Here is a 12,488-nt window from a genome sequence, read left to right as displayed (position 1 = left end):
GCAAAACATCGGAGAAGCTTTCTGTTGGGGCATGAAACATCTGAGACAGATTGTCTCCTCTGCCCATCCCTTCTGAGCCAGGAAGGGCAAGCTTATTCCCTTCTTGGTGTTGCAGAGGAAAGGAGGCTCACGGTTCTGTCCTGGCTGGTGGGCCCATAAACCTGGCCACAGCCAGCACAGGTCAATTTAGGATCTGTCCAGTCTGATGGCAAGAGGGCGCCCTTCTTTTTCCAGGTCATACCATGTGCATTTTATAATTTCATTGGTGCACTGTAATTATGCACCATCATGGGATTCAAAGTGATGCGTGCATACACTGCCCAGCGCTTGGCTATCTCCCCACTTCCCCTTCCTCCCTCCTGTATGCGGAGCCTTCCTCCGCGTTGGCCTTCTCATTATTCCTTTGTGTCTATGTCAGATGCGCCCCTCCTTTTGGCCAAAGCTTCGTCTAGCTGGCTATCTCGCCCTCTGTCTCCTCTGGGATTTTGCTCCATAAATCATCTCCGTTTACTCCAATCTAGTGTACTGTGGTTATTTTTCAATGCAATGTGTTTGTTTCTTTTTTCATTATAAAAGGTACACAATCCCATCAGGGTGATGGGACAGATTCTTTCTGTATGTATTTTCAGTCTCCTGGCTGCTTTCCCCCAGGGCTTCCTACGGAGAGGAGCAATCAGAAAAGGGGGCAGTAGAGAGATTTTACAACGGGTCTCTGGAGAAGGGATAAACTGAGAAAGGAGAGAAGAGGGAAGGAAAAAGCCAACTTTATTGATTAGAAAGTCAGTAAAAAAAAACTGGTTTAGTTGTCACTGTTATGTGGGAGCTAAGAATGAGGAGAAAGGAGAGGGGCTTCAGGGAGCTGCCAGGTATAAGGAGTGGGAAGGGGTGAGGAAAGGGGATTTTAAGAAGTGTCTGTGATTATGATGGGATCCCTTTTAAAGTCTTTAAAGAGATTCAAGTAGCTGGCTGTGATAGCGCACACCTAAATCCCAGTACTTTGGGAGGTTGAGGCTAGAGGATCACAGGTTCAAGGCTAGCCTTAGCAACTTAGTGACACCCTGTTTCAAAGTAAAAAATAAAAAGGGCTTGGGGAATAGCTGGAGGTAGAATGCACTTGGGTTCAATCACTAGTACCAAAATAAGTAAGTAAATAAATAAATAAAAGAGATTCAAGTAAATTCAAGTAAAAAAGTTCAAGTAAAGATTGGAGTTAGCTGGGTGCAGTGGCTCATTGCTAGAATCTCAGCTATTTGGGAGGCTAAAGCAGGAGGATCACAAGTTCTAGACAATTTAGCAAGAACTTGCCTCAAAATAAAAAATAAAAAGGGCCATAATGTAGCTCAATGGTAAATACCCCAGATTCAATCCCCAGTATAAAAAAATAGAATTCTTTATAATTACTAGGTAGATTAAATTCCTCTGATGCAAAATCACACTGAGATTGGACCATGTAAGACTCCCTGACTTACTTGGGTTACATAGGGGAAATCAGGTTAAGTTCAAACTGAACTGGATATGTGTGTGTGTGTGTGTGTGTGTGTGTGTGTGTGTGTGTTACTAGGGATTGAACCCAGGGCATTCTACCTCTACCTCTGGGCTACACCCCCAGCCCCATTTTATTTATTAATTATTATTGTTATTAATAATTTTTTGGGTATGTGGTGGTAGGGATTGAACCCAGGGGCATTCTACCTTTGAGATATACCTCCAGATCTATTTTATTTTTTATTTGGAAACAGGATCTCACTAAGTTGCTGAAGCAGGCTTCTAATCTGTGATCCTCCTATTTCAGCCTCCCAAGTACTGAGATTACAAGAATGTGCCACCATGCCGGGCTACAAATTGGCTTTCTACCCCTGGGCTACACTCCCAGACCTATTTTATATTTTATTTGGAAACAGGGTCTCACTAAGTTGCTGAGAGCCTCACTAAGTAGCTGAGGCTGGCTTCAACCTGTGCGACCCTCCTGTCTCAGCCTCCCAGTTCAAATTGGATATTTATTTATTTGTTTATTTATTTATTTATTTATTGTGGGTCTGGGGATGGAACCCAGGGGCATTCAACCTCCCAGCTACACCCCCTGTCCTATTTTTTATTCTTTATTTTGAAACCGGGTCTCACTCAGTTGCAAGGGGCCTCACTAAGTAGCTGAGGCTATCCAAGAACCGCCATCCTCCTGTCTCAGCCTCCCGAATGCTGGGATTACGAGCGTGCGCCACCATGCCCGGCTTCAAATTGGATTTTTAAAAAATATTTATTATAGTAAAGTTTACAAGTTTAAAACCCCAAACACTTATAAAAATAAACTATATTGTAATTATGTCTTGGAGAAGGGATTATTTGGGCTGGACTGACTACAGCATCTGAAAGCCAGAATTTAATGAAATATCAAATGAAATGCTTTCCTGTAAGCAAATATACCTATTGTTCATTGCTCTAGGGATTTTCAAAAATATTTTTACATTATTTATTTAAATCTGACACATGAACAGTCTCAGCAACTTAGTGAGACCTTGTTCAAAATAAAAGAATGAAATAGGACTGGGGATGGGATGTAGGTCAGAGGTAGAATGCCCCTGAGTTCAATCCCTAGTACCACAAGAATGAATGAATGAATGAATGAATGGATGGATCTGACACATGTGTAACATTGTGATTTACGCCAGATTGGGGTTTCCTGTCATAGATTTGCTTCCCCAGGGCGTGGTGAGTCTGAAAGTGACGCGGGAGCTCTGGGAAGATGTTTCCTTCCCAGGCCATCTGTAGCCCATGGACTGGAAAAGCGGCGGCGGCGGCAGCTGGATGTTGTGTCTCCTACAGGTGGAAGCAGTCATGGCAGAGCTGAGCCTCAGCCACGTGGCAGACCAACTGATTGGCAACTATAATTTTGGGGGAATCTCCAGTGGCGAGCGGCGCCGGGTCTCCATCGCAGCCCAGCTCCTCCAGGACCCCAGTAAGTGGGATGCGGACCTGCTGCTACCACGGCTGCCTGGCATCTTGCATGTGTCTGTAGAAACGTGAAGCCCTTCCTTACAGTGCCTACTTGGAAAGGCATTTGTGCAGAACTGCAGTCACAGGAGTTTCTAAACTGGGGACCTGGGGTGCCGATGCTATTTCCAAATGTAGGCAATCCCGCCGATTTACGATGGTCTGACAGCGATTTTTTAACTTTAAGGTTGTGTGAAAGCAGCACACACTCGGCAGAAACTGCACTCTGATGTTTTCCCTGATCTCTTCCTGGGCTATTTTTTCCAGGGCACCATATTCTCTCATGATGCTGGGCAGTGGCAGCAAACTGTGGCTCCCGGTTGGCCGTGTGGTCATGAGGGAAACGACCGGTGCCACAGTGCGCCGTGTGGCCAGGCTGTGATGATCAGCGGGTTAGGTGCAGTCAGCACATTTTTTATTACATTTTCACTTTATCACAGACATTGGAGTATAGCTCCATCAGAGGTCAAGAAGCATCTGTAAGCCGGGCGTGGGGGCGCACGCTTGTAATCCTCACACTTGGGAGGCTGAGACAGGAGGATCGCACGGGTTCAAAGCCAGCCTCAGCTACTTAGTGAGGCTCCCAGCTACTTAGCGAGACCCTGTTTCCAAATAAAATATAAATAGGTCTGGAAGTATAGCCTGGAGGTAGAAAGCCCCTGGGTTCCATTCCCAGTACCACCAAAAAAAAAAAAAAAAAAAAAAAAGCATCTGTATGGACACCTCCTGGGTTTCTGGGTTTGGAAACATTGCATTTAGATGTAGTGCTCCATGAGGGTCTTCGATGAATACCGGGTCCTTATTGCCCATCTTTACTTTTTACTAGAGTAGTGCCACTATGACTCCTGGGGAAAACCAATGAGTTTGGATAGGACTTGAAGTGGTTGTTATTTATTTATTTATTTATTTATTTATTTATTTATTTATTTATTTTCTGGTACTGGGGATTGAAACCAGGGGCATTCTACCTCTGAGCTACACCCTCAACCCAGTTTTTATTTTTTTATTTGAAACAGTGTCTTGCTAAGCCAGGCATGGTGGCACATGCTTGTAATCCCAGTACTTAGGAGGCTGAGACAGGAGGATCACAAGTTCAAGGACAGCCTCATCAACCTAGTGAGACCGTTTCAAAACAAAAATAAAATAGGGCTGGGAGTGTAGCTCAGAGGTAGAATGTCTCTGGACTCAATCCCCAGTACCAAAAAATAAAAAATAAAAGTAAAAGGAAACAGTCTTGCTAAATTGCTGAGGGCCTCCTAAATTGCTGAGGCTGGTTCAGAACCTGTGATCTTCTCGTCTCAGCCTCCCACGTGCTGGGATTACAAGCGTGCACCACCATGCCTGGCTCCTCAAAGTGTTTATGAAATGGCAGGAATCACAGTAGAATGTAAGTGATGTTCTGAAAAGTGTGTGTGCCACGACAAGGGGCCATTTAGCTTGGGTAGCCAGGTCTGAGTCTCCCTCTGCCTACTTTAAGCATTATTCCCACCTGGATAAACCTTACCATTTGTGTTCATCTGAAGACATACTGACATCTAGATACTTTCTTTACACTGTGGCGAACCAAGACTGCCTAATCCTCTTGTGGTATTTGGCCATTAAAAGGCAAATAAGAAGCTAGGTATAGTGGTACACGTTTGTAATTCCGGTATTTGTGAGGCTGAGTCAGGAGGATCACAGGTTTAAGGCCAGCTAGTGAGATTTTGTTTCAAAATTTAAAAGGGGGGTGAGTTATAGGGGTATAGATCAGAGGTAGAATTCCCTGAATTCAACCCCCAGCACTAGGGGGGAAAAAAGCAATTAGGAGAAATGCTCTTAAGAGCCCTTGTTGCTTTTTTTGTAGAGGGTTTAGTTAAACCCTCTACAGCAACCAAAACCTACCCCAGCTCAGACCTAATTTCATGGGTCAGATTTCTTTGGTCATGCAAAGATCCTGTTAGTATTGGGAAGTGGTGCAGACATGAAATGGGGTTGGGTCTTGTTAGCTGTCTCAGCCTTTTCAAAACAGCTCGGTGCTGGGGCCCCTGGATAGAGCCCCAATAGTCCATGGTCCGAAGTTAGAGGCCTGATCTGGTTGCTTTCCTGTCTCCAGATGTGCTCCGAGCTGGGAGTTGGGCTTTCCCGGACCAGGCCTTTTCTCCTGGACTTGGGCTAAAGCCAACTTATATGCAGCTACATCATTCACTGTTTGGATGGGTACAACAGCTCAGTACAGGATTGCTCGAAGTTCTGAATTTTAAGCCCAGACGTCTGCCTCTTCTTTGCCGGCAGAGGTCATGATGTTTGATGAGCCGACCACAGGCCTGGACTGTATGACTGCCAATCAGATCGTCATCCTCCTAGAGGAGCTGGCTCGCAGAGACCGCATCGTCATCCTCACCATCCACCAGCCCCGCTCTGAGCTCTTCCAGGTAGGGGGCATCTCTTGCTCAGCTCCAGGGTGGGATCAGGAGTGTCGAGCCTGGAATGGCAGGGCAGAGCAAAGATAGTTACTCAGGATATTGGAGCCAACAATCGTCATTTGGGAGGGGCACAGGATAGACCTCCTTGTTTTAGCACCTACCATGTACCAAATACTTCCTATATACTGACTCATTAATCTATAAAATAATCCCCTTTATTATTTTTAGGTTGTCTAATATTTATTAGGTTGTCTACTTGACACAAGAAAAGAAAAACTTAAAAACAACTCAAAATTGAGTTATGACCCAGTAAAAAGCTGGCATTGGTGTTTATAGTTAAAGTTCCTCCAAAAGCTGTTGTTTTTCTGCTGAATGTACAGATTTCTTTTAAAAAGTTTCCTCTCAGTATCCTTTTTTGGGGGGGCACTGGATATTGGACCCAGCGGATCTCTACCTCTGAGCTATACTCCCAGCCCCCTGCCTTTTTGTGGCAATGGAGATTGAATCCAGGGGCATTTTACCTCTGAGTAAAGACACTCACAGCCCACCTTATTTTTTATTTGGAATTAGGGTCTCACTAGGTGGCTGAGAGCCTTGCTAAGTTACTGAAGCTGGCATTGAACTTGCAATCCTCCTGTCTCCACATCCCAAGTACTGGGATTACAGTTAAGCTCCACCATTTCCAACTCAGTTCTCCTTTTATTAAACTTTGAAACAAGGTCTCTACTAAGTTTCCAAGGGTCTTCCTGAGGCCAGCCTCAAACCTGCAGTCCTCCTATCTCAGCCTTCCAAGTATTGAGATTACAAACATGTACCACTGTACTCAGCTCCAGAATCCTTTTAGTTAGTATTACTTGCCTTTTATAGTTGAGGACCCAAGATTTCAAACACAAACAGCAAACAAACTATCCCAGGTTGCCCCTGGTCATTCTTTCAGTGGGGCTGGAGCTTAAATCCAGTCCCAGTAGCTCTTCTTTACCCTAGATGTGGTGCTGGGGCTCAGAATGGGAGGGAGACGATCCACAGGAGACCCAGCTGGTAAGTTGAGGGACATACGCCAGGTGTCTTCATGGACCTATTCAGAATACCAGTGAGTGGCGGAGGTAATCTAAGAACTGACTGACCGTTTGGAAATGTATTTCCCATAAGGACATGATGACCTGACCACACACTAACATCGTCTGTTGTCTGATCAGCACTTTGACAAAATTGCCATCCTGACCTACGGAGAGCTGGTTTTCTGTGGGACACCAGAGGAAATGCTTGATTTCTTCAGTGGCTGTGGTTACCCTTGTCCTGAACATTCCAACCCTTTTGACTTCTACAGTAAGTTTTTCTTTCACATTCCCCATCATGCATTTTTCAAACACTTTCTCATCTCAGATTTCTGCCTGGATGACACCAACTATAATGAATTTTGTTTTGGTGTCTTTTTTTTTTTTTACTTTTCAAGGGGGGGGTCAATTAACTTGCCACAATTGACCTATCAGAATGAGAGGTGGGATCTCTTGCAAACAAACTCTACACCCCTACTTTGTCAGAGAGAAACTGAGCTTCTGAATCCTCCTAGACAGTCCCAGTGCGATTCCCATGGCCTTGCTGGGTAGCTTTAAAATATTCTGATTTTTCTAGGTGGGCACTAACAGCAGGTTTCATCCGGATGGATGAGGTGTTGTGGCTAATACTCCCAAGTCAATGACAAAACACATGTTATTATCCATTGTATATATACATATATGTATTTAAACACATACAGTCCTATCTTTTGGGAAAAACTTTTAGTGGACCTGACATCAGTGGATACCCAAAGCAAGGAACGGGAAATAGAAACCTACAAGAGAGTCCAGATGTTTGAGTCTGCCTTCAAAGAATCAGAAATCTATCGCAAAACTTTGGAGAATATTGAAAGAACCAATCACCTGAAAACCTTACCGATGATTCCTTTCAAAACCAAAGATCCTCCTGGACCTCTCTCTAAACTGTGTGTTCTCTTGAGGTAAGAGCCCTGGGAATGGAAGCAAGGCCCATTTTAGGTCTTTAGATATTCACCAACAAAGCAAGACGAGAAATTAAAATAGAGTTGTTTGGTTTTCAGGAGAGTGACACGAAACTTATTGAGAAATAAGCAGGCAGTGATTATGCGTCTTACTCAGAATCTGATCATGGGTTTGTTCCTCATTTTCTACCTCCTGCGGGTCCAGAATGATATGCTAAAGGGTGCTATCCAGGACCGTGTGGGTCTCCTGTACCAGTTTGTGGGTGCCACCCCATATACAGGCATGCTCAATGCTGTGAATCTGTGTAAGTGTTGTGCGCAGAAGGTACACCTCTTTCTCCTTAAACATCTCCCTCCCCCAGCTGTCACCTTGCAAAAGTTCACCAGGTGAGGGCATTTCTCGGAGCTAACTCTGGCTCCCTCCAGATTCTCTTTATGGGGAAAGGCAACTGTTGAGTTCCTAACACCCCAGTATAAATTAGCTCACTGGAGGGTTACTCTGAGGGTCTAAGGATCCAGGAAAACATGAAGTTGTGAGGTACTGATGGCAGAGTTAGGGGAGAGTTTTTCAAAGATCATCCCTGCTATCTCATCTTGGTCATGAGGATGCACAGTCCATAGGGTCCCAGCTACCAGGCCAGCTGTGCACTGTTAGTTTCTTTTTGGAGCCTATATTGGAAAGATCAGCTCCTAATTTTCAAGCTCAGTGGAAATCCAGAAGCAACACATACCTGCCAGGTGTCACAGTTAATGCAGGAGAATGGAGTTAGAGGGGGACCCAAAGTGCAATGCTAAGTTCAGGGACCGAGAGGGAAGGATGATGCTGCCTTTTGCAAAGCGGATCCTAGAGATGGACCTGAAGAGCAATGATGAGTCTCGGCATTCACCAGGCTATTCACCCTTTGAGAGCAGGGTGAGCGGCAGGTTGCTGTGGGCCGACATCCAGTACAAGAAGAGGAAAGATGAAGTGCCTCAAAATACTCATCCATGCTTCTTTTGTTTGTTCGCTTTTTGTTTTTTAGTGGCATGGGCGATTGAACTCAGGGGCATTCTGTATTTGAGCTACACCTCCAGTGCTATTTTATTTTTTATTTTGAAACAGGGTTTATGTTGCCGAGGCTGGCTGCAAACTTGTGATCCTTCTCTCAGCCTCTCAAGTCCTGGGATTACAAGCGTGTGCCACCACGCCTGGCCATTTGTGCCCCTTTTATATGTGCTTTCCTTGAGTTGGTGAGAACCCTCTACTTTAGAAAGAGGGAAATCAATTCTGATTATCTTTTTTTTTTTTTTTTTTTTTTTTGCGGTACTGGGGATGGAACCCAGGGGCTGTCTACCTCCAAACTACACCTCCGGCCCTATTTTTTTTTTAATTCTTTATTTTGAATAAACTGAGTTGCAAAGGGCCTCACTAAGTAGCTGAGGCTGTCTGTGAACCGCAGTCTTCCTGTCTCAGCCTCCCAGATGCTGGGATTACAAGTGTGTGCCACCACGCCCGGCTAAATTCTGATTATCTTTTGCAACCATATTACAATTCAGATAGAGGGTAGATTTCTGGGGTGGGAAGTCTGTATTGTTCTGTGGATGGCAGGTCCCCTCCTTCCATGACCAGGGAATATGCCCAGCTGGTCCCCACCACCCGGCCCTGACAGGTTGAGCCCGGGCTGGGTCTCCTCCCCAGCTCTGTGTTGAATTACTTCTGAAACCTGCCTCTCATCGCCAGTCCCCGTGCTCCGCGCTATCAGCGACCGGGAGAGCCAGGACGGCCTGTATGAGAAGTGGCAGATGCTCCTGGCCTACGTGCTGCACGTGCTGCCCTTCAGCATCGTCGCCACTGTGCTTTTCAGCAGCGTGTGCTACTGGTAAGAGGATGCCCAGGGCCGCGCGGCCCAGGCCAGGCTTCCTGAGAAGTCACGGGAGCCCGAGGGGCGTGTGAGAGAGCTTCAGGGGGGCTGAGTCCGTGTCCTCAGCCTTGCAGGATCACATCTCACCTATATCTGGTGCAATGTTTTGTCCTTCAGGACATTTATTTCCTTATAAATAAAATGATCCAACTTATGGGACCTGAGAGCAAGCCAGCGTGTGCCAGGGAAGAGCAGGCTGCTGCAGCTGTTAGCACTGGGAACCATGAGACATCCAGGTGCTGTCGGGTTGGATGGATGGCTTCTTTTTATTCATAAATATATAAATGCGAGAGTTCATAGAGTTAAGAGATTCACACGATCTGCTTCCCAATCACTGTGGGTTTTTTTTAATATCCATTTCTATTTTTTTTTTGAAGATTTAAAGAAGTTTATTAGAAAGATAGAAATACAGAAAATAGAAATACAGCCCCATGCCAAAATGGCATGGGGGGGTGACTCGAAATGAATACACCCCACTGTGGTTTTGCCTTAGGAAAAACATGGGGTTAATTACCCGGCACTCTGGGGCCCAACTCATCATCCCGGGGAGAGCTGCAGCCATGGGATAGGATTTTGCCTCTTCACTGCCCGGATTCATATGCAGGTGCTCTTAATCAGAGCTGGTACAGACTCATGATACGCAGTACGAGTCATTATTATGCAGCATGATGTAGGAGTGTGAGATAAAGGAGGGCACAATTAGCATGAGTGCCAAGATTAAGATTTTTTGTGTGTCTAGGAATTGAACCCAGGGGCATTCTACCTCTGAGGTTATACCCCCAGCCATTTTAGTTTTCATACAAGGTCTCACTAAGTTGCTGAGGCTAGCCTCAAAACCTGCGATCCTCCTGTCCCAGCCTCCCGAGTCCTGGGATTATAGGCATGCACCACCAAACTCAACTAAAATTAAGAATTTGAAGGTATTAGTGCTAGTTCCTAGAAGTAGGCTGTACTCTAGAGAATGACTGAGGCAGGCTGCTGGCCCATGGCAGCAGGAGGGTGGTCTGTCAACCTGGGGCCATCGCAGGGACCAGGTGGCTTCCTTGCTGGCCCGGATGAAGCCGCCTCGTTCTTTGACACTTGGGAAGGTACTAAATCTCTGGCCTGTGATGAAAACCATCAGCCTGTCTGGTTCAAGCCGGTTGAATTACGGGAAGAGCATGTCCCGCGTGCTCTGTGGGTGAAGTTTTAAAAGTTGATGAGTTCTGAGTAAAATAAGGTTGGGTGAGAAGTGAAGACTTTGTTCATTCAGAATCTTCTCCTCAGCCTGGCTCAGGGACCACGTGTCAGCGTTAGACCGGGGCTCGTTTCACACGAGGCTCTGCTGCATGGACTCTGCAGGGATGAGATCCCCAAGCTGATTCACATGTACCTTAAACGAGACGAGGTGCTGATTCTGAAAACCCTATAGTAATTGAGATATTGAACATGAGGAAGAATCCGTTCTGTAGGACTCTAGATGACAGGGCAATTTTAAACCAGGGTCAGGATTAAAAAATAAAAGTGCAGAATCATTTCTGATGGCAGCTCAGCTTTGAGCCATGTAGCAAGTTCTTTCTTTATTTATTTTTTTATTTTTTGGTGGTATCGGGGTAGAACCCAGAGGCTTTCTACCTCCAGGCTATGCTCCCAGACCTATTTTATATTTTATTCAGAAACAGGGTCTCACTAAGTTGCTGAGAGCCTCACTAGGTAGCTGAGGCTGGCTTCGAACCTGTGCGATCCTCCTGTCTCAGCCTCCCAAGCGTGGGGATTACAAGCGTCCGCCACCACGCCCGGCTTGAGCCAGTAGCAAGTACTTTAACTAAATGACAGAAATATTTGTTAAATGCCTACTAAGTGCAAGGCACAGTGGTAGGAGCTGCAGTAAGTGGAGGTGTTGCACTCGGGCTGGCAAAGGTTCTGAAGTCTAAACAGCTCTGAAGCATGGACTTGTAACTCTTATCTCAGCTCGACCTGATTTTACTCATTTAATGGCAAAGTCTGACTGGAGCCGACAAGGGCCTTTTATACCTGTCTCACATAAATGCTCTGTTTAGCAGGAATATCAATGTGCTTGACCACAGGTAGGTCACAGGTCCCACTGCAGGAAGTATGGTCTCCCTTCCCTTTCAGATTGAAAGCACATCTGGCCCTAAACACATCTCCAGATGATTTTAATTAAAAGAAATGTAAGATCAAGGCTTATAATGAAGGAATTCAACAAAGATAGCAGTTGAGGCATATTGAACACTTGCCTTATGTCGGGCACTGTGACCTTTAACGCAGTAGTTAATGTAATCCTTGCGAACATTCCATGAAGGTGGTACTGGAATCATCCTTGTTTGTAGCAGGGCATTGTGGCACACATCTGTGATCAGGGTGATTACAGGTTTGAAGCCAGCCTCAGGAACTTAGCAAAGCCCTCAGCGACTTAGCAAGACCCTCTTTCAAAAACATAAAAATAGCTGGGCGTGGTGGTGCACACTTGTAATCCCCGCGCTTGGGAGGCGGAGACAGGAGGATCACGCAGGTTTGAAGCCAGCCTCGCTGGCTTAAGAGACCCTGTTTCCAAATAAAAGTATAAAATAGGTCAGGTCTTGGAGTGTAGCCTGGAGGTAGAAGGGCTTCCAGGAACCCCAGTACCACCAAAAAAAAAAAAAAAAACCAACCAACCAAACAAACAAACAAAAAACAAACAAACAAAAAAACACGAAACAAAAAACAACAACAACAAAAACATAAAAATAAATAAGCCTGGAATGGTGGTTAGGCCTGAAATCCCAGTACTTGGAGGATGAAACAGGAGGATCACAGGCTCAAGGCCAGCCTTAGTAACTTAGCGAGACTCTCAGAAACCTAGTGAGACCCTGTTTCAAAACAAAAAATAAAAAAAGGGCTCTGGGTATAGCGTGGAGGTAGAATGCCTCTGGGTTCAGTCCCCACCACCACAAAACAAACAAACAGGCAGGTTGGGGTGTAGCTCAGAAGTAGAATGCCCCTGGATTCTATCCTTAGTACAACAACAACAAGGTTGAGGTTTATACTAGCCATGATGGACATGACGTCAGAATCTGGAGAGCAGGGGCGACCCGAGGGGCGCAGGAGGCCAGCTGAGGAGAGGCGCAGGGTGGGTCCGCAGCACGGGGGCGAGCCATCTTCAACATGCTCGTGACCGCGCGAGTGGAGGAGCGGGGTGAAGGTGGGAAGCGATGATGCCAA

General features: G+C 45.7%; 1 protein-coding gene across 1 annotated transcript in view; it reads left to right on the top strand.

Moving 5' to 3' along the window:
• ABCG5 (ATP binding cassette subfamily G member 5) overlaps nucleotides 1–12,488 on the top strand; it is a gene marked incomplete at both ends in the record, with an annotated part of 30,677 nt that overhangs the window by 10,911 nt on the left and 7,278 nt on the right. The window contains 6 exons of the mRNA XM_080711184.1: nucleotides 2,821–2,953; nucleotides 5,260–5,399; nucleotides 6,587–6,716; nucleotides 7,173–7,386; nucleotides 7,486–7,691; nucleotides 9,107–9,245. Coding sequence (XP_080567310.1) covers nucleotides 2,821–2,953; nucleotides 5,260–5,399; nucleotides 6,587–6,716; nucleotides 7,173–7,386; nucleotides 7,486–7,691; nucleotides 9,107–9,245 — 962 coding nt within the window. The remainder of the gene's footprint in view (nucleotides 1–2,820; nucleotides 2,954–5,259; nucleotides 5,400–6,586; nucleotides 6,717–7,172; nucleotides 7,387–7,485; nucleotides 7,692–9,106; nucleotides 9,246–12,488) is intronic.

Source organism: Muscardinus avellanarius (assembly GCF_963383645.1).
Source record: "Muscardinus avellanarius genome assembly, chromosome: 15".
Classification (NCBI taxonomy): domain Eukaryota; kingdom Metazoa; phylum Chordata; class Mammalia; order Rodentia; family Gliridae; genus Muscardinus; species Muscardinus avellanarius.
This window is presented reverse-complemented; position numbering and strand designations above follow the sequence as displayed.